Genomic DNA, 23,013 nt, shown 5'->3' on the forward strand with positions numbered 1-23,013 from the left:
CTAATGGAATATTGTGCTATCTTTTGGCTGAATATGATGTATGACAATGTTAGTGATCAAGTCCCGTATCGATAATCAAACACGAACTAAACGAATAACTCTCGTTTATATTAATCAGAAAATATCACTCTAAAAACTGATTACAAACCCTCAAACCCTAACTCGGTTTGACTCTTGATGAACCCTAACTCGGTTACACCTCACACCACCCTCTATAATGTTTAACCATAACTCGGTTTATATAGACTAACCTAACTTGGTAGCCAAGACATTACCAATTATAATTACAATAAAATTAGGAAACATACTATAATTATGAAACATAACCAACTATGACCAGCTTGTCAACATTGGTCCCTCAAGTTCACCAACTTGTGACTTGGAGTCCGAAATTACTTCCAATAATCACCCCCTAATTTCTGACTCGAAATAAGTAGATATTTGTCTTTAAACTTGTCTACTTTGACATGTCTGATTTGACCCACGATCTTAACCACCTCAGCTTTCACAACCAACTTGGTCTTTATCATCTCAGTCTTGATCTCCTGGAACCCTCCTTGATCCATGACTGTGTTCTTTCGGCTCTCCCCAACTCGACTAACTCTGTGACCCTGTCCCAGACCATTCACTCGGTCGTATGAACTCGCATAACCACTCCTTTGGCTACGATCCCGATCATCTAATCGAGCGAACAACAATCTTTCTTGATCTTCTTTTGTTCCATAATCAAAGCATGAACACATCGTTTAATACCTTGGTTAAAAAATAACTCATTTAACCCGTATAAAAACACTCCCTGATTTAAAACGAACTTTGAATTGAATCGGCTTGTCCAACCCAAACAAATATGATGTTCCGAACCACTTTTCAAAACCGACCCCGTTTGCTTGAAAATAAACTCTGAATTAAACCGTCTTCTTCAACCCACATAAATAAACCCAATAATAATTGATCAAACTGTCTTGTTAACAAGAAAACACTCAAGCGGTTGAACCAAAAATAAAATAAATAAAACCCCAAAACTTCTCTTTGTTGGGGACTCCGTCACCTGTGCAAACAATTCAAGTATAATGTATGTTGACTTTTGTGACTTGTAATTATTTAATCACAAAGCCAAGATCCACCGAACTAGGAATTCTCAAAACGAATCTAACTGGAGTTTTACAAATTTTGTCGTCGTCAACAACCAGGTGCGCCTCGTTCGGGAAACCAGCTTGTTTCCAAATTAACGCCGCACGGACAACTTACCCCCGATTCGAAAACCCAACTTGGTTCCGATATGCACAATGATAGCTCCTCCTCAAGCAACCACCAACCGCCGATTGACTATACCGTTGATCCGCCTCACCGCCGATCAAAGTTAACTCAATTATCGATTTCTTGAACTTGGCTCTGATACCAATTCAAGTCCCGTATCGATAATCAAACACGAACTAAACGAATAACTCTCGTTTATATTAATAAGAAAATATCACTCTAAAAACTGATTACAAACCCTCAAACCTTAACTCGGTTTGACTCTTGATGAACCCTAACTCGGTTACACCTCACACCACCCTCTATAATGTTTAACCATAACTCGGTTTATATAGACTGACCTAACTTGGTAGCCAAGACATTACCAATTATAATTACAATAAAATTAGGAAACATACTATAATTATGAAACTAACCAACTATGACCAGCTTGTCAACATTGGTCCCTCAAGTTCACCAACTTGTGACTTGGAGTCCGAAATTACTTCCAACAAGTGATGCACTAGGTAGAGGAGTTCCTAGTCATATATCATAATCTTTGACGTCCAAATCCACATAATAGTCATATTAGAATGTTCACTTGACAAGTATGAAATTAGATGATACTATACCCGATTACCCGAAACCACGTACCTATTTACCATAATCATATACCAAAAATTTATAAGTTTTTATATTATTTTGTTTTAACCCCTGTCTATCAATGCTTATATTTAGTTGGTTCATTATACAGAAGATTAGTTTTTCGTTTAAAATATGTATTTGATGAAGTTATTTATAGTTTGCATATTATGAAGTTTACACTTAAAATTATACAAAACTTATAATGGTATTATTTATTTGAGAAATTATATAAAATTTATAATGCATTATTTATTTGTGATGATGTTTACATGCAAATAATGTATCATATTTTAATTTTCAATAGATATTATGAAAAATTAAAGTTGAAAATACCTCTAATGGTATAAAGGAAATGTATTCGAAAATTCCAACGAATATATGTATTTTTTTACAAATCTGTAAAATAACGGATATACCCGATATCGTTGGGTATACTTGGTACCCGACAGTTCCCCGACAAATACCCTATGGATATTGGGTCTGATACCATACAATATTTTACAAATGGGCATGTGTCTGAGATTACAAATACACGGCACATTGTCATCTCTAACCGCCTCGCCATCTCTTTACATTGTCATCTCTAACCGCCTCGCCATCTCTTTGCTCCATTTTTACGTGTCACACTTCATCTTTATTTATGCCCTTATGTATGGGCTTCTCCCCAGTTCACACTAAACCACACACTCACTGGCATTGCATTGAAGAATGGCCCAACAACTGTTACAAAATAAATAGCATTCTTTATGCGCAATTTTTAAAATAAAAAATGAATGTTTGTTGCGAAAGTTTTAATGATTAAAGTGAAAGGTAGAATAGAATGGTTGGTTCATTTGAAAGCAAAGTTTTGAAAAAAGATGTGGTTGTGTGTGTGGATCGACACCAATACATATCCTCAAATGCAATTGTCAACGATCGGCTACTTATTATATCATATCATGGTTCGAATTTATCCACGTAAAGAAGAGAAAAAACGGGCATTGAATTCCATGCCTTTATATCCCTATCTACTATTTAGCTATCCATAAATGTATACATCCATATATCTTTAAATATAAGTTTTTAAACTAATTTGATAAACCCAAAGAAATTTTGTTGGTTTTCGTTTAAGAGCAAATTACCAAAATAGCCCATTTCATGAAAGAGAAAATGCAATTCAACTAATTAAAATATAATAATTAGCCCATTTATTAAAAAAAACAGTTTAATTCACTATTCAACTAATTAAAATATAATTAATTTAAACAGCCTCTCAGTAACCTTACAAAAGAAAATAATCAATTGGTACACACTCAGATAAACTGAGCTTAGAGTTGCTTATGACATAACCTGTTATCCTAGCATGACTCATTGCAGTGTAAATGAGTTAGTGTTGGCATTAAACGGATTCAGGTCATCAATGCGATGGCATGTGTTTAACTCGCCTAATCTACTTATGTTTTTAACTGACCATGTTAAAGTTGTTAATATACCTCAAGTTTAAGACCCGTTATAAAAAAATACATAAATTTAAAATAAAAATAAGTAAATATATCACACTCAAAATTTCCTCCCTTAATGAGCTAACTTAGTTTGTTAAGTGTTTATGAATTGTAAGATTGATAACTTTTATTTTGTTGTGGTAAATTGGTAATCATGTTTTGTTATTTACTTATCATGCTAAGTGGGTCATGTCAACCCAAATATATAATAAGAAATTGTTTCTTTTATAGGTCTCGGGCTTATTTTATTCATTACAGGAGAAAGTCATATGTTAAACATATCGTGTTAGTATACCCGTTTTATTTGTTCTTGACATGTTGAGTACTACACGTATCAAACAAAAACAACAATTTACATAAATGTCACATTTAATTAAACTTATCATGTTTGAGTTTAATAGCCCGTTAAACATTTCATGTTAAACATGACACGTTTTACACAACACAATATGCTTCCAGACTATAAACAAAAGCATGAGAGAAGGTTATTTTCTCTTATTAAATCTTTTAATTTTAATATTTCAATAATAAGGCAGTAACATTGACATTATCATTTTCTATTTTTCAAGTTTTTCTTGATTTTACCACTTACCTTAAAATCATTTAACTTTATAAATGATTTAACTTTATAGTTAAAAGTTTTTCAAGTTTTTCTTCATTTTCTATAAAGTTTTTCTTTATTTAACTTTATAGTTAAAAGATAAGTAAATTAGCCCCCCCCCCCCCCCCCCAAATCAATTGGTGTGGCGGCAAAAATGGTTTAATATCAAAGCGTGGTTCATTACCAAAGATTAAAAGTTTTTAAAACACCAAAAGATTGAAAGATATTGAATTTAAATCCTCATAAATGACAAAATTCGTTGTTAAAAAAAAAGATAAGTAAATTATAGTATATAATATAAAAATGGTTTTGAAATACACGCATGTTTTATTTACATATTCTTTTTTTTTATTACATAATTAATCCTATAACTTTTTGATACGGGTAACCTTTTAAGTTCCATTATGTTACACATACCACCCTTAACTTTTTAATATTTTGCGAACCTATATCACAGCGAATCAAACCAATACCAATCAAGTTTTCATCACGCGAGTATCACATCACGCAGATTAAAGCAACTAGTTTTTATTAAACGTAAATACGTAGAGATGCACAAATCGGGTATTGGCAATACCCGAGTCGGGTTCAGGTCCAAGTATTGTTTTTAAAAACCATACTCTATGCACCAGGTTCGGTCCGAGTATAGAATCAGGTATTCTAAAACCGGTTATTTGAATATCCTATTTTCAAGTATTGAGAAAAACCTTATATTCAAGTTTTTTTGGGTATAGATTGAGTTTTTTAAGAGGTTGCACTTTTTTTGGTATTTTGTGGTATTTTTCAGGTAATTTTAGGTATAGATCAGGTATTGGAAAAACTCTGTTCCGGTTCTCAGGTATCACCGGGTACAAATCAGTCCGGTTTTGGTAAATGCATATTCTATCCATACCCTACGGATCGGTTCAGATAGTAAAAATCCGGGTATAAAAAAAAGGGATGCGGGTATTTTTCCGAGTTTGGTTTTTTTTTTTCACCTCTTTAGTTACATAACTAATCTAAACCTTTGATTGGTCTCCCAAGTAGCCCAATAAGTATTCAATTAATCTTGGGGCCCGCCCAAACACAACCAACCAGACACCTATTCCTCTTTCATGGCGTTTTCCTCCTTATCTTCTTTTCTTCTCTAGTCGTATTTGCATCGCGATCATCGATTCTTCTTCTTCTTCTTCATATTATTATTATTTCATCATAAACCCTAACAATCAAAATCCTTTAGTTTTGGCTGGCAATGCGACCTTTGTTATTATTATCCTTCATTGTCGTCTTCTTCTCCACAGAGGACTCATTCAATAATCAATCTTTATCTTTCAGCTATGGCCGCCGATGCGTACAATCCTACTTCCTTTCCGATTCTCTGTAATGCCGCTGCTGGTGCTTCCGCTGGTTTGTTTTTTACGTTTTTTTAATTATTTTATTGTTTTTTTTAATTTACGGTTTAAAGGCTAGGGTTGCGGATTGTGTTTTGGTTTAGTTTCTAAGTGTTGTAGAAATCGTTAGGCGCGGTGTCGTATGGACTAGCGATTGATTGGAATTTATATTTGATTTTTTAAATATATAAACAAGGTTGTAGTAGTAGCTAGTCACTAGTCGGGCAGTGGGGTGGGGAATAACAATTAATCGAGATTAATTAGATCAGACTTTAATGTATACTTTTCAGTTTTATATACACACACGCATATTTATATCTAATTTCAATTTTATATATACACGTACACATTTAGGCCGGAAATTGGTTAGGATATCGTTGGAAACCGCCGAGTATGGCCGAAATCTTGCCAGAAACCGCCGATTTTGGCCCGCACCTTGCCAGAAAATGCCAGACAAGTCAGATTAATCTTGATTTTTGCCGGATTTGACTGTTGGTTGATTAGCCCAAATTTAATCAATGGGGCGGGGACTCGGGATTAATTGGCGCCTTGTCGGTACTTTTACAACCATGTATACATGTGTGTGTGTGTGTATTCCATATTCTATATACAATTTTTTTAATTTTGACTGATTTAACCAAACAGTGACGGCCACTGGTCGGTGGGGTACCGATAACAATTAATTGGGGATTAATCGGCGTTTAGTCGGGACTTTTAAAATCGTTTGTTGTTGATTATTGAATTGTGTATGACTGTGATACTGTATGTGCAGGAGTTATTGCAGCTACATTTGTGTGTCCTTTAGATGTGATCAAAACCAGGTTTCAGGTTCATGGACTTCCGCAGCTTAATGGTGGAGTTGTGAGAGGTATCTAGGGTTTGGGACTGTGATAGTTTTTCTAGATTCAGTGATGTTGTATGAAAACTGTATAATATTAGAGATTTGTGTGTTTGTGTAGTTAAGTTTCTGATTCTGTTTGTTTGTTTTTTTGGAATATTTGGATCAGGTAGTCTTATAATAGGTAGCTTAGAACAGATTTTTCGCAAGGAAGGGACACGTGGGTTGTACCGTGGGCTTTCGCCCACTATTCTTGCCTTGCTTCCAAACTGGGCGGTGAGTTGTGCCGTCTTATTTTATAAAGTAGTTTTGTATTCATGATTCTGTAAGGGCTTGTTATTTTATTTGGTTAGGACATAGGCTATACTGGGTGTAATATAGTGAATAACTGAAGAAGTGTATACTGGTTTTGATGATTTGATATTAATATATCTTTTTTAGAGGAGGGAATTTAGAATTGGTTATTAAAATTGTTTACCTTCTTAGTTGTTGCTATCTGAAATAAGCAATTTGGAAGAATGAATTTTATGCTGCTTATTCGATACAGCTAATTTCTCTAGTAAACAAACAGATATTCAGTTTGGATAAGCAACCCCAGACACCATCGGTGCAGTTTATTGCTGTATCAAAACATATTAAGTGAATAAACAGTTTGGAATAAGCAATTTCATACTGCTTATTCCAAACAACTAATTTCAGCTTATTGTTGTATAAAAACGTATTGGATAAGCAATGAAAAAACAGAAAAGGGAGGGGGGGGGGTGTTAGATAGGGTGATGACCTGGATTTTTTTTTGTTGAATATGCATTCTTGTGTGACAACTAACAGCAAGATTTTATAATATAGTTCAAAATTAGCTATTAGCTGTATTGTTTTCTTATTAATTTGCTTCGTTTATGTATATAACTGAGTTTTACATTTTCAAGTTTCAACCTTGCTTTATGTAGGCATGTAGCTACTATTGTCCTACTATGGTTAAGATTTCTGTCCCCAACAAAATATAAAGTTTATAAATGGTGCGAGTGTTCTTAACTTTAATAATTTTAAATGGCACTTCTGTGATCATGTAAATGCTACAGTTGTTTTCTTTATATTTTACTTCTATGCGTTTAGCTATTTTTATTGACAAGTTTTCATGTAAAATAATTTTTTCATCTAGCGATTTTTGTTTTCATGATTAAAATGGAACTCAGTACATATAAGCTCTATGCAAACAATCGACTCCCTACGATAGAAAGCTGCCATGCTCTTATGAAGGAATCTTCTAAGCCTTTTTAGCAAGCATCTTGGAATCTATGCTAACCATGAATCTTCATAATATGGCATTTCTGTACATATAGACAGATGTAAAGTATTATTTCTTCACCATCAGCTAAGAAGTGGTATTTATGCATCACTATAATATTATAATGGTAGAATATTGTGTCTAGTTGAACTATGATACTGTTTTCAATAAACTGAGTGATTAAACAAACAACCAGTTTCTTCTTAGGAGTTTATAATAGAAAACAAGGTTATAAAATCCTTAGCAGTGCAACAATTTTGAGGGCATTGACTCAAAGATCTATATACACCAAGGCTTTCTAGTGTTCTTCATTTTGGATATATAGCAATGAATGCTTTTAATAAATACTTTATTGCATCGTTGGTTCTCACTTTCCAGTTTCCAAAACAGTTTTTATATACAAAACTTCTTTTGTGTAACGTATTGCTAGTTGGAGGTTCTGCTGGTGGTTTTCTTTTAAGTGATTTCTGAAGTTCAGTTCTTTAAAAACAAATATTGCAACTTTTGCAGGTTTATTTTACTATATACGAGCAGCTCAAAGGTTTGCTTGGCTCTGGTTAGTTTCTGTCCTTTGAATAACATATGCATTTATTCCTGAACACTTGTCTTTGTGCTCTTTAATTTCAAGTGATTAATGTTGTGTTAGTTATTTTGCAATTTTAGATGGACTTCACGGCCTATCTTTCGGTGCCAACATGTTAGCTGCTTCCGGAGCCGGAGCTGCAACAACCATTGTAACAAATCCTTTGTGGGTTGTGAAGACAAGGCTACAAGTATGTTTGGAACTTTGGATAATATGTGTTTGGTTTCATGGTACGCGTTCTAAATTAGGCATCATATATTGGTTGTTATTGTGCAGACCCAAGGAATGGGAACAGGCCTAATGCCATATAGGGGTACACTATCTGCTTTGAGAAAAATTGCGCATGAAGAGGGCATTCGTGGCTTATACAGGTATGAATTATTACTTAACTATTGTTTTTTCTTGTAAAAGCCCCTTAACAATTTTTTGCTGATAATAGTCATAATACTAACATACTTTCTGTTTTGATCTTGTAAAAGTCCCTTAGCAACTTTTTGCACATAAAAAACCAATGTATCTTGGTTTTTTTTCGGTAAAAGTCCCTTAACACTACTATACGCATAAATAACCAACGTAGTTTTTGTTTTTTTAATCATAAAAGTTTCATAACATGTTAAATTTGAAAACAAAAGTCTCTTAATTATGATTGGATGAAATCGTGAAAACATTATTTAACAAATTACATTACAATGGGGATAAAAATAATTTGTTTTTTAAACTTTTTGACGATTTTAAATTTTTACAAGCTATTTTATATGTTTTTGTTTCAATAATTTTAGTTACGCCATCCATGCTCGTGTATTTTTGTTATATTGTTTTTGAAAGATAATTTGTTATCAACTTATAGAATTATAAAATGGAAAAGAAAAGACGAACATTGAACGGACTTTGCCTTACCATGTGTTAAATTTAAAACATCAATTAATCTCAATTCTTTTCTCACATTGTATATGTAAGTAAAAGATTCATAATTTTGTTCAAATTTAACATGTGTGAGGACTTTAATGTGTAAAAAAATGTTAAGGGGCTTTTATGAGAGAAAGAACCTTTGTTTTTTGGGACTTTTAGGAGAAAATACAGAAAGTATGTTGGTTTTTAATAGTATTAAATTAATTTACCCTTTGTGTCTTTACATATCGTATTACGTGGACAGTGGTCTAGTACCTGCACTAGTGGGCATTAGTCATGTTGCAATTCAATTTCCAGCCTATGAGAAGATCAAACTCTATTTGGCTAGTAGAGGTACAAGCAAAATTAAAATCTTTTTCAACATTATAAACAATAACATGTGTTTTACTTTTTAAATAATTACAGATGGCACCACAACTGATAAACTTGGTGCTCGTGATGTTGCTGTTGCTTCTTCAGTTTCAAAAATATTTGCATCCACATTAACGTATCCACACGAGGTATGAATGTATGATATAACTATAGTTATATATCATCACTGTTTTGATGATTCTTTATAAATATTAATATAAGAATGTTTGACCAGGTTGTTAGGTCAAGGCTGCAAGAACAAGGGCACCATTCTGAAAAGAGATACGCGGGAATGATGGACTGCATAAGGAAAGTATTTGAAAAAGAAGGGTTTCGTGGGTTTTATCGTGGTTGTGCTACAAACTTATTGAGGACAACCCCTGCTGCGGTTATAACATTTACAAGCTTTGAAATGATTCACCGGTTTCTTGTCACTTTATTCCCTTCTGACCCTCATCCTCACACATTATCAAGATAATCTACATTGTTGGTTACAATGGTATTTTTTAAATCTACACATTTGTATAATTACAAGATTTTTATTCTTGGGTAGTGTATACCATAAATAGTAAGCAAATTCAAGATTTTGGATGTTGAGGTTTTTTGTTAAGTATAAGAATCTGTTACTTGGAAACTCACACGACCCACCAATACCCAATTTTATGACGGGATCGGGTAACCGCAACTTGTGTTGGGCAAGTTTGGTCAAAGTGTGTGTTAGAATAGGTTAATAAAGTGTTGATGTACTTGAAAGTAGAAAGTAGGGACCAAGAGGTCAATTATCAATAGCTAGTGTTGATGAAATTAGAGACAAATAGTACAAAGTGTCTTTGATCAAGTAAAATACCAACAAGGTTTATGTGGTACTTGACCATGGACCATGGTCTATGGACCATATCATCTTGACCTCTGTTTTAGCATTTACATCCTAATGCCACATTACTTAGCCTCAAGTCTTGAAGCTTAATAAAATGGTACAATAAAAAAAAACAAAATAAAAAAACCTATAGTAAAGTTTATGATGCAACTTTGCACATGAAAATTCATCATGTGGAACAATAAAGTTAGAGAAAAATGGAAGAGGAATGATTGGATATTATTATCGGTGGGAAGGTGTGATTATGTGACACACATCATCATGTTTAGATTAATCACAACTCACCAAACCATACACCACACACCAAAAAGAAAGAAAAAGAAGTGTGCCTTGCTTTCATGATATCTTTGCCAATTGCCACCCTTGGCTTTGGGCCCTCACTCACCACCACCATTTGGTTCTTTCCAACTTTATGTATGCACATAAAGAATTAAACAACTTTTTAGCCTTATTAATTATCAAATGGCCAATGTGTTACTTTTATTAACTTCTTGGATTCATGACAATGTATTGTTGCTTTTATTCAATAGTGACATGAATAGTATGGGATTAGGGAATAAGGTAAAAGGTTTAAGTTAATAAGTAGGATACTATGATTAAGGTGCTGTTTGTTTTTGAAGACAAAAGCTGTCTGCAATCTGATTTCATCTGATTTCATGTCTGCAAATGAAGATGTGGTCTGAAGGTCTGCAATCTGAAAATATAATACTGTTTGTTTTATAAACTGGATATCGTCTGCATAAGCTGAATATTAGCTACATATCACAGTAAGTCATTTAACGTCTGTAGATTAGTAAAATAGTTGGTGGTGGGCGGTGGACGGTGGTGGTGGACGATGGGTAGTGGTAATGATGGACAGTGATGGTGGTGGGTGGTGGACGGTGTTTGTGGCGGATGGTAGGTGGTGGCGGGCGGTGGGTGGTGGTGGTGATGGACGGTGATGGTGGTGGGTGGTCGACGGTGTTGGTGGCGGATGGTAGGTGGTGGTGGCAGACAATGGTTAGTGGTAATGGACAACGGTTGTGGGCGACGGGTGGGTGGTGGTGGTGGGTGGCGGATGGTAGGTGGTGGTGGCGGACGGTGGGTGGTGGTAGTGGACGATGGTTGTAGCCAACGGGTGGGTGGTGGTGGTGGTGGTGGTGGACAGTGAGTGGTGGTGGTGATGGACGGTGGTGGTGGCGGACGATTGGTGGTGGTGGTGGTGGCGGCGGCGGATGATGGGTGGTGGTGTTAGATATTGGGTGTTGGTAGGATGTTAAAAAGTGTGAAGATGTGTGAAGAAGTTAAACAACAGCTTCTTTTTTAAGACCATAAAAGCAGTTTGTAGATCTTATTTAAAAAAAAAACAAACAGTCTTCAGAAGCTTATGTCTGCGCGCCCGCAGACATAAGCTTCCTGCAGATGTTATAAGCAAAAACAAACACCACTTAAATGTCTAGCCTTTTGATTAGTTAAGTAGATTATTGGTAATTGGTATTAGCTTTCTAAGTGACCAAAAGGAAATGCATATTGTTTAACCTATGGCCAACTCAAAAAAGGATTGCTATGATTATGGTAACTACAAGGGTTTCAAATGCTTTAATAAATCATTAATCTGATTGGAAATTACATATTACTTTTTTTCTGTCTTTGAAAGTCAATATCCATATAGTTTTTTATCTACAAATTCAAGACTTTTTTAATATGTAATTATTAAGAAAGGAGCATTGGTATTGTATTGAAAAGTTAACAATCCATCATAGTTCTCTTATTTATAAATTAAAAAATGAAAAAAAATACAAAAGGTTTAATGTTGGGGGAAAAAAAGAAATTAAAGATATTGTGAAAATCCGATAATAATAATAATAATAATATTATTATTGACCAAAATTTTAATAAATATCATTTATCAGATTTTGGATAATACTATGTTTATGGTGCCATTAGGCATCCACCCAAAACAAGAAGACACATTAATGTGACAAATATCTCCTTTTTGAAATAGAGAAACCTAAAACCACCACAACCAAACCTACACCCATAGTCCATATCATATCCCAAGTGGTGTTAGGTTTGCTCATATAGTATTAATCTTAACTAGGTTTGTTTTCAACTACCATTAGTTGCTTGAAAATGATGTTTTGCCTTCTTTCACTCAAAACTCCAACTAATTCCTTTCTTATTTTCTATTTAAATCTAGAACTTAAATATATTACCAAGAGTAATAGTTTTAATTCTCTCTTATGGTAAAATAAAATGAATGAAAAAATTCATATAATTGATTGAAATAACAGAAAGGAGGTAAGTACATATGAAAATAGGTAATTATAAAAATATAAACATCACATAATGAAATTTTATAGTCATTCACAAAGAAGTAAAAAAAAATGCTTGGAATTTTAAAGGCCAAGAATAGTGTTATTCTCAAAGGAGGCAAAAGCTTCATATAATTTTTATGAGGAAGCATGAGGACATGGAGAGTAAACAAGAAGCAATGTTGCATGTTATCACAAGTAGTTAGGCACACCATCAACCAGTTTTTGTCATTTCACATCAAATGTCATCAATCATTATATAATATATAGAAACAAAAGCATGAATATTAACAGAAATCACAAAATCAAGTGTAGAAAACAATATGCAAAATCGAAATCAAGTCGACATGCTCATGTCGAGTATTTAGATATCCTACGAATTGTAGTTGTCGGATCTATTAAGTTGATGTGATACTTAATTTTGGTTTCTTGTTTAGTTTGTTTGAAAAGATAAAAATTTATATTTGTTACACTTTAATAAAAGTGATGAAAAACAGCATGTTATGATAACATAGGAGTAATATAGAAGGTGGTCCTAGGATTCCAAGAGCACCCAACCTGTAAAGATAAAAACATATAGGTAATTGATGCTTCTCCCACTTTCACTTTCGGTTTCCCATCTAAAGAAAAGAAAATAAATACCATGTAATCCAAAACTATAATACAATATATGATCATACATACATATATTCAGTAAAATGTCACATTTCTTTACCAACCCTAATATAATTACACAACATATTATACGTAATTATCTATAACACAACATGTCAAAGTTTATTTTGGAAAGACACATTTTTAAATACATAGCAATGATAACGGAAGTAGATAAAAAAAATAACTATGACGGACCGATGGCTACTCCGTTTTATGCTCTTTTAGTTATAGTACACGCCTACTTAATAACAAAATTACCACCGCTTCATTTAATCATTTACTTTTCCTTAAACGAGGGTCCAATTCACTACTCACGCTAAATTTTCCTTTTACTTTCATCTATGCCATGTGCATGTAAAAGGGAATTACACAAAATACTAAAGGATACAAGAACACCCAAAATAAAAATAATTATTCATTATTTTCGGTCTTAAAAGAACTTACAATAAAAATAAAAGAATGTTATAGAAGTGAATTATATATTGTTAGTTTTCTTTTGTAAATTACAAAAAAAAAAAAAGAAAAAGAAAAATGAACAACTTTCGTTTACATGTATACCATACAAATCTGTAAGTCATGTGTAGGTTATATTATCTACTTATGTGTAGTAAACGGTTAAAAAACATAAGAACGAAATAAGTTGATGTCTTTTATGTACATCATACATACTACATAGTACATATATTCATAGTTACACAATATACATTCTAGCTTGTAAGAATGTAAGGTACAAAATTAAAATATGAGCCATTGACTAAGGTGCTGTTTGTTTTTCAGAGGTAAAATGTCAGAAGACTGCGAAACCACATCTGCCAACATCTGTAGCAGAAGAGGTGGACCAAAACTCTGCAGTCTGCAACAAGAAGACTGTTTGTTTTTTAACATCTGCAGACTGCTAAAATAAGCTGAAATTTAAATAAACTGAAATATAAATAAAAAATAGGTAAACACAAAAAACAGTAGTTATCCATCAGTAAATTAGTTTCAGTTTAGGATTCTAAAAACAAATTCCATTTCAGCTTTGCAATTAACAACTGACAACCAATATAAAAAGCTTATAACAAGCATTCACCTAATTCTACTATGGATGTACTTAGCAAAACGATCCAAATCCCTGCGAAAGAGAACAAATTAAGCCCTAGGTTACTAATAAACACCAAAACAAAAACAACTACTCCATATCTTGTATAAATTTATAAACTATTATGTTTAATTTCTAAAATCTCTATCTTAATTCGGAAACAGGAGTATGACATAATAAAAGCGCCATAAATACGAATCGAACGGTGTAATTAGTAATTAATAATTAATTACCAGCTGACGGCATTGGTAAGTGCAAAGCATCTGATCGGAGTGTTGATGAGAAGGTTCAGGCTCCGGCAGGTCCTCGAAGATGAGCAGACGGCTATCGGAGTTAGGGCTGTCGGTGGCTTCAGGCCGTCGTTTCTTCGGTAAAGGTGTTCTCACAATCATGATTATGAACCCTAGATTCGAATGTGAATGTGTGATTAACAGATTAACATATCCCGGAGCAGCGGCGGCAGCGTGGTTAATGGAGCGGCGGTGTGGAGGAAGCCGGATGGGGCGTGGATGAAGCCGGCGTGGCGTGTGGAGGAAGCCGGCGGTGTGGAGGAAGCCGGCGTGGCGTGTGGAGCTCCCGGATGGGGCAGTGGAGAGGAGTTTAGGGTTAGGAGGAGATGATGATCGATGAAATAAAATGGTAGAAGAGGTTAGAAGTAATAATCCCAACACTTCTGGGAGAAGAGGGCGCGCAGACGTTTTTTAATGAAACGTCTTCGAAAAACAAACACACTGCAGAGCCCAACGTCTGCGCGCCCTCTTCTCAGTGCAGACAAAAGAGGTGGAGAAGTGCTTCTAAGGAAAAACAAACAGCACCTAAAAGTCCAATGCATAACATTCTTTGTTTGTGGACGTAGATTCAACCACGTAAATCATTATTATTTAATCATGCACTTTACACTTTCATTATATAAAAAAATATAGTCCCAAAACAAGTTATAAGATATTATATCTACACAAACAATTAAAACCTTTAAGCTAAGTAACAAATATTTAACTACTACTACTACTAGTATTAATACTAGTAGTACATGAACAGTAGTATAAAATAAGGAAGCAAACAAAAGCAAAGCAAAAGATGGCGAATGTTATAGCTCCTCTGCATTAAGAAGCAAGCAACCGCTTCTTCACCCCAATATTATCTATCTTTTGAGCAGTTATTATTCTCATCATATTAATAATTTATGATGGCGGATGATAGTACATTATCGTTCTCAATGGCTTCTGTGGTTGAAGACGTTCTTAACCGCTCTCAATCTCTTGATTTAGACTCACGCAGAGCACAGGAAGCCGGTACGGACTACTTCCTTAATGTTTATCGTGTAATTAAGTATGAATTTGTAATGTGCTTGTGTTTATGCGTAATTCTTAGCTTTAATTATATCGGATCTGAGTCCACGGGCGTGGTTTATCTTTATATATTGTAACAGTATTGACTGATTACTATTTTCTGGAAACATTAAGTTAACTTGTGGATTTTTGGCAGAATTCTGGAGACTAGTTTTATTATTATTATTATTATTATTATTATTATTATTGTTGTTGTTGTTGTTGTTGTTGTTGTTGTTGTTGCTCTGAGTGTGGCAGAGTACTGAAATATAATATTTAGAGTTTCAGTATCGAGTTTACGGTTCGGTTTATCTCTATATATTTGTAACCTATTTGACGTATAAATTATTTTTTGGAAACATCAAGTTAGCTTGTGGATTTATGGCAGAATTTTGAGATTAGTTATTACTATTATTGTTATTATTATTTATTGTTTTTTCTTTTATGTTTTTTTATTAATAATTGTTTTCTAGTCTGAGCGTCGGATTATTTAGCACTCGGCGGAGGACTGGAATGTAGTATTTATGGTTTTGGTATCGAGTCCACGGGCCCGGTTTATATTAATCTTTTACCATCTTACATGAAATTTTGAAATGTGTGTAGCAATAAGAAGATATGAAGGTGCAGCATGGTTGAGAAAAATGGTAGGAGTAGTTGGAGCAAAGGATTTGCCTGCAGAGCCATCAGAGGAGGAATTTAGGCTCGGTTTAAGGAGTGGATTAATTTTATGTAATGTGATTAATAAAGTTCATCCAGGAGCTGTGTCTAAGGTCATCAGTTACTCACATTGGTTAATTATTAGTTGGTTTTATTTAATTTTTTTTATTAATTTAGTTTTTGATTTGATCAGGTGGTTGAAAGTTCATGTGATTCGGCTGCTGGACCAGACGGAGCTGCGTTATCTGCCTATCAGTATTTCGAGAATGCTAGGAACTTTTTGGTGGCGGTTGAACAGATGGGGCTGCCTACCTTCGAAGCATCTGATTTGGAACAAGTGAGTGTTTAATTATTGTGATAATATGGGATTATTGTGGTCATGAACATGGAAAATGATGATACTATTTCGAAATGTCAGGGCGGAAAATCTTCAAGAATTGTGAATTGTGTGTTGGCACTTAAATCCTACTTTGAGTGGAAACAAACTGGTGGTCACGGGACTTGGAAATTTGGGGGAACTGTGAAACCGGGCACGCCTAGCAAAAACCTTGCTCGCAAAAACTCAGACCCGTTCACTAACTCTTTGTCGAGGATGAATTTGCAATCTCAAGAAGCTGATAATAACAAAATGGTAGGTAACTTTTTGCATCAGTAAAATGAATCATATTACTCACTTTTTACAGAATTATTTAGTGGAGGATACTTAAGTCTTAACAATTCTTACCTTTTTGCATTTTGTTGCATTAAATGCTTGAAATATGGTAATATTTTGTATTAGATTGTCACAAAACAACATATTTTAGTTAAGAAATGGTAAAGCTTGTTGTAACAATTTGTTAAAAAAGTGAACACTACATAGCATTTTCTTGATACTTGCAATGTTCTTCTATGCAGCAAAATTCATCCTTAAGTACACTCGTTCGTGCAGTTTTGATGGATAAAAAACCTGACGAAGTTCCCATTGTAAGTGCAACCAATGGTTCCAGTGAATTTGTGTATAACATTAACTAATTATTTCAGAAACATTGTCCTTTATCTTTCTTCTTTAGTTTGATAATACACCATTTGATGTTTTGATGGCATTTCTGTTTGTGCAGCTTCTAGAATCCTTGCTAAGTAAGGTCATGGAAGAGTTTCAATATCGTATAGCAAGTCAAGTCGAATCGGTAATCTGTTTAATCATGTATAAACTTCCAAATAGTTTGGCACCATAGTTACTTATCATTTTGATTATTTTGTTCTACAGCAAAAGCCTGTTCCCAAAGATTCTCCTACTTTAAACGGAAACCGAACTTTTTTGAAACATATATCTTGTGATGTTAAGGTAGCTTTGTTTGTTCATGATTTTTGTTTTTCACCAAGTGAACAACTTTAACACTATTTCATATGCAAGCACTAACATGTTACATTTTCTTTTATATCTTTAAAGGTAGAAGACAGAAATTCTGCAATTGTAGTAAAAGATAAAATCTCTCATAAGAACGCCATTCATGAGGAAGAAATTGAAAGAAAACACAAAATACATCAAATGGCTTTTGATGCACAACAAGAAGATATCAAGGTATGTTCCATTATTTTATAAAATGCATGCTCCTTATGTAGTAGTTATGTTAATTAACTGGCTTTTCAGGCATTAAAGCAAACTCTGTCAACCACAAAAGCCGGGATGCAGTTTATGCAAAAGAAATTCCATGAAGAAATTCAGAACCTCGGTAAGTTTTAGAGTAATATTTCTTTTGTATTTTTATTTTAATCCTTCTCCCAGTTAGTCATTTTCTAAAATTTAAAACTAATTCTTTCCCTTTGTTCTGTTTGTAGGTCACCACATTCTCGGTCTAGCTCATGCAGCTTCAGGATATCATAGAGTTCTAGAGGAAAACCGAAAGCTATACAATCAAGTACAAGATCTTAAAGGTGTCTTATAAGCTTCCAGAAGTCTCATCACCTTGTTTCTAATTCAATGCGCTGCAATCTCTCACGTTTGTATTCTCATAACAGGAAACATTAGAGTTTATTGTCGGGTGAGACCGTTCTTGGGACGACAGTCCAACGCTACGAACACCGTGGATTGCATTGAAGAAGGAACAATTACCATTAACACCCCGCCAAAGTATGGAAAAGGACGAAGACCATTTAATTTCAACAAAGTTTTCGGACCCTCAGCAACACAGGGTTGGCGTTTCTTCTCATTTATACAATTTACATTATTAATCGGTTATTATATATTTCTATGAATCAATAATCATATGTTGTGCATACTTGTGTGAATGTTAGAGGAAGTATTTGAAGATACCCGACCCCTAATTCGATCAGTTCTTGATGGTTACAATGTTTGTATATTTGCATATGGTCAGACTGGATCTGGGAAAACACACACAATGGTAACTTACTTTTACATTTTGGTATATAAACTAGAATATATTATGTACATCAACCAACTATTAACACATGTTTTTTTTATACAGAGTGGACCGAAAGATCTTACTGAGAATAATCAAGGAGTTAATTATAGGGCGTTGAGCGATTTGTTTCTTCTAGCAGAGCAGAGAAAGGGGACTGTTCAATATGATGTTTCTGTTCAAATGATTGAAATATACAATGAGCAAGTGCGGGACCTCCTCGCTACTGATGGTTTAACTAAAAGATATCCTTTTTATTATTATTAAAAATAAAGCAACAAATTTTACTTTACTCTTACTTTTTTATTCTTAATGTAATACAGTATAATTTAGATTTCCTTAATCTGTTATTACATTAGAGATACGTAACAACTCACAGAACGGGTTTAACGTTCCAGAAGCTAACTTGGTCCATGTTTCATCCACATATGATGTTATTGATCTCATGAATTTAGGCCAAAGAAACCGGGCCGTGGGTGCAACTGCTCTCAATGACCGTAGTTCTCGCTCTCACAGGTTACCTTAAATCAATACTTTAGAAACTTTATAAAGTTAGCACACTGATCGACTATTTGACCGTTTAAATTTGAATAAATGCAGTTGCTTGACTGTACATGTGCAAGGGAGGGATTTGACATCAGGAGGTGTTCTTCGTGGCTGTATGCATTTAGTTGATCTTGCAGGAAGTGAACGGGTGGATAAATCTGAAGTAACTGGAGATAGATTAAAAGAAGCCCAGCATATTAATAAATCTTTATCGGCTTTAGGAGATGTCATAGCATCACTTGCTCAAAAGAATGCACATGTGCCTTATAGAAACAGTAAACTCACACAATTACTCCAAGATTCACTAGGTAAGCAAATGCAACTGTAACATTGTATACACGCATATTCGATATACTTTTTGTGAATTAAAGACTTAATGTTGGTTGGTGTTGTACTGTGTTAGGTGGGCAAGCAAAGACACTTATGTTTGTTCACATAAGCCCAGAGTTGGATGCTGTTGGAGAAACACTTAGTACACTTAAGTTTGCTGAACGGGTTGCTACCGTTGAACTTGGTGCTGCACGAGTTAATAAGGACAGTCCTGATGTCAAAGATCTCAAAGAACAGGTCCCAAAATACCCATTTACTGGCCACGTTTATTGAAAATTATTGTGTTTTTAGAAGTTGATTAAAGTTATAAATCATATTTGCTTTCTCAGATTGCCAATTTAAAGGCAGCTTTAGCACGGAAAGAAGGCGAAAATGAAAGTGTTCAGGTTCGAAGGAAACTGGCAGCAGAAATAGGCAACATTGAGGTAACTTGCCTCCCCCCCCCCCCCCCCCCCCACCCCCCACAGACACACACCTAAAAATAATTAATAAAAGAAAGAACATTTTCACAAGTATCAATATGTTATTGTTTAAAGTGGTGTGCATGAAACTGAAATAACCGAGCCCAACTCAAAAAATGACGGTTAGGTTTTATGTTCTCGTAAAAACCGAACTTCCGGTTCGGTTTCTGTTTTGCATGTAATTAAAATCCAAAAAACCGAACATAATTTATGGACTTCATTTTTGGTTCTGAATATCAAGTAATTTATAAGAATTTTATAAACAGTGTTACCCAAATTTATAATAATCAATTAATTATTATTTAACAAAAATATTTAACTGGAAGGTTTAGACCCAAATTATTCTTTTCGGCCAGTTTATTTTCGGCTTAAAAATTACAAGCCCAAATGGTAAAACCGAACTGAACCCAAACCAAAAAGACTGAAAGTAGATTGTTTTCATAAACTCAAACCCGAATTTTTGGTTTTTGGTCAGTTTGAGTCCAAAACTGTTTCATAAAAAAATTAGTAAGAACATGGTAAAATGCCTTTTAAACTACTTTTGCCACATCTAGAGTTCCAAAATTACATAAATTAAACTACTTAAATATATTTTAGTAAATTCAAGACATTTTATCTTGTTACACTTCTTCAGCAAGCTTATGACCAGAATTGGCATAAATGAAATGATATTGAATTATTGATTATCTTGTTACACTTCTTCAGCAAGCTTATGACCAGAATTGGCATAAATGAAATGATATTGAATTATTGATATATAGATGTCCGCAAAGTAATCTTTTACATTAGTATGCATGCATTTTCTCAGTTATCCACTGTTTCTAACATATGAAAACAACATTTTTATTTATGTTACAGGCAAGAAAAAAGTACAGGTCAAGGCAAAAGACACAAAGTATTGATTTAGATGATCTGTTAGGAAACTCGCCGCCAGTAAGCAGCCCAGGTGAGACGTACGCTGAAGACGATAGAGAAACCGGGTCGGGTGACTGGGTGGATAAGGTGATGGTAAACAAACAAGACGGATCACGTGGCACAGTTGGATGTTGGGAACCAGAAAATCCTAGACTGTCAGACTCCTTTTTCCAAAAGTATCTTCCCGAACAAGCTTATAACATGTTTCCAAGTGGCAACGGGTTTGATGTTGCTACAACCGATGATCTCGATGAACTTGATGCTGCCACTAGTGACTCGTCTGAGCCGGATTTACTCTGGCAGTTTAATCACTCAAAACTTTCAAGTTTGACCAATGGCGGCATTTCAAAAGTCAGTAACTTAAATGCAAAGTCGATAAGGAGCCCAGAACTAAGGTAGTAACTCTGAACTCCATATCATATCATATCTTATCATACTGTATATCATATAAAAAAATCTTAACATATTTGTTTGACTCATTGTAGTAGAACTATGATTCCGAATCTTGCACCTTCGCCTTCAAGGAAAATGAAAAATGTGCCCCCGCAGCGAGGCGGGAGGCCTGTGGCCTCTGGGGAAGTTAAAAGGAAAACTGGGAACAGGAAGTAATAAGATCTTCTTTTGGTTTTCTTGTTTTCATTTATTTGATCTTATCTTATTTTATATATAGAGAGTGAGAGTGATGAGAGGATTTACATACATATTATGTTTTTCTTTTTCTTCTTTTCTTTTTTATTTTGGCTTTTTGTTAATATCTGAATTAATTGTTTATTTAACATATAATATATATATATATGTGTAAATTCATCAAAATGATTTTTGTTGCTTTCATCTTACATATTTGACATAAAGTTGCTTGCATCTCACATATTTTGACATAAAGTACAGCTCCATAAATTTATTTTTTTTCAATTTTTTTACGAGAAATTTGCGATTTGCCTCCCTGGTTTATATCGTCGCTGGATGGGTTAACCACTGAAAACGAAATTACGAATGTTCTGCCACTGTGAAATTTTGGCGGGGCAGTCTGTGCCCTTCCGTCAGTTGACCAAGTGTTGACCTGTTAAAAATGTTGAAATTACGTTTTTACCCCTAAGCCTTTAATTCATTTTAAAATTAATTATCCAAAACCATGTAAATGTCGGGATTCGAACCCGAGACCTCCGGTTTAACAACTCACCAAAACTAACAGTTGAACTAAGTTAATGTTTGGTATAACTATACAACATAACTATAAATTATCACTTTTATCACTTCATCTTCTCCAATTATAATTAGGGTTCCTAATGTTTTATCCGTGACCCATTTACCCATCCATCTTCATCTTCATCATCACATTTCTGAGATGAACCCTAAAATCTAACCCATAATTCATCCATCTTCATCATCATTTTTATCTTCACCAATTCACCCAAACCAACCTATCTTCACCAGTTATCTAACCCAAAAATCAAAGCATACAACCACTACCGCCACATCATATGTTAAAATTAAGGCTGAATCGAACATCATTGATTATACTAACAATAATATGAAGGTTTAAACTCAATGAATATATTGGATATGTTGCCGGAATCCATGGCGGCGGCGTGATGGCCGGAAAAACGTGATGACCGGAATCCATGGCGGCGGCAATTGCCGTGGCGGCGGCGTGGTGCCGGAGGTTAGGGATTTTGATCGGAATGATTTATGGGTGTGGTGGTTGAATTATTGAAGCGATTGGTGGTGGGATTTGAGAGATTTGAGGTTTGAGTGATAAAATCTAGGGTTTGAGGATTTGAGAGATTCGATTACTTGTTATAAAACTGATGATGAAGATGATGATATTAAGAGGGATTGCTTTGTGATGGGTTTGAGTATTTGAGGTTAATGATGATGAAGAATAGATGATGAAGATGCACTGCTGATGTTGTTGTTGTTAATATGCTGCTGCTGCTGTTGTTGTGAAGATTATGATATTATATGATAATGATAATATAACATATTTATTAATACTATTAGTATATGTTAATGTAATGTAGCTGCTGTGCTACGACTTTTATTTTTATTATTATTATTATTATTATTATTATTATTTATTAAAAGAAGTTTACTAAAATGCCCTTAATATGTTGGTATTATTACTAAAATACCAACAGTCAACTGACGGCAGGAGTCAGAAGAACCCGC

General features: G+C 34.2%; 2 protein-coding genes across 2 annotated transcripts; both read left to right on the plus strand.

Moving 5' to 3' along the window:
* Window positions 1-5,200: 5,200 nt before the first annotated feature.
* LOC143532406 (nicotinamide adenine dinucleotide transporter 1, chloroplastic-like) lies at window positions 5,201-10,405 on the plus strand. The gene is made up of 9 exons (XM_077027467.1): window positions 5,201-5,349; window positions 6,106-6,201; window positions 6,341-6,447; window positions 7,967-8,012; window positions 8,120-8,229; window positions 8,316-8,410; window positions 9,193-9,281; window positions 9,354-9,448; window positions 9,535-10,405. The coding sequence occupies exons 1-9, from the start codon at window positions 5,280-5,282 to the stop codon at window positions 9,775-9,777; spliced, it is 951 nt and encodes a 316-aa protein (XP_076883582.1). The 5' UTR covers window positions 5,201-5,279; the 3' UTR covers window positions 9,778-10,405.
* Window positions 10,406-15,303: 4,898 nt separating this feature from the next.
* LOC143532407 (kinesin-like protein KIN-14I) lies at window positions 15,304-21,620 on the plus strand. Its single transcript, XM_077027468.1, has 19 exons — window positions 15,304-15,500; window positions 16,140-16,306; window positions 16,387-16,530; window positions 16,612-16,824; window positions 17,088-17,156; window positions 17,291-17,359; window positions 17,440-17,517; window positions 17,623-17,754; window positions 17,824-17,905; window positions 18,012-18,107; window positions 18,192-18,365; window positions 18,468-18,574; window positions 18,659-18,837; window positions 18,947-19,108; window positions 19,193-19,446; window positions 19,542-19,705; window positions 19,798-19,893; window positions 20,788-21,239; window positions 21,330-21,620. The coding sequence occupies exons 1-19, from the start codon at window positions 15,392-15,394 to the stop codon at window positions 21,451-21,453; spliced, it is 2,871 nt and encodes a 956-aa protein (XP_076883583.1). The 5' UTR covers window positions 15,304-15,391; the 3' UTR covers window positions 21,454-21,620.
* Window positions 21,621-23,013: the final 1,393 nt, after the last annotated feature.

This window comes from Bidens hawaiensis, unplaced genomic scaffold (assembly GCF_021521415.1).
Source record: "Bidens hawaiensis isolate Kalapana, Puna unplaced genomic scaffold, B.hawaiensis_p1.1 tig00009444_1, whole genome shotgun sequence".
Classification (NCBI taxonomy): domain Eukaryota; kingdom Viridiplantae; phylum Streptophyta; class Magnoliopsida; order Asterales; family Asteraceae; genus Bidens; species Bidens hawaiensis.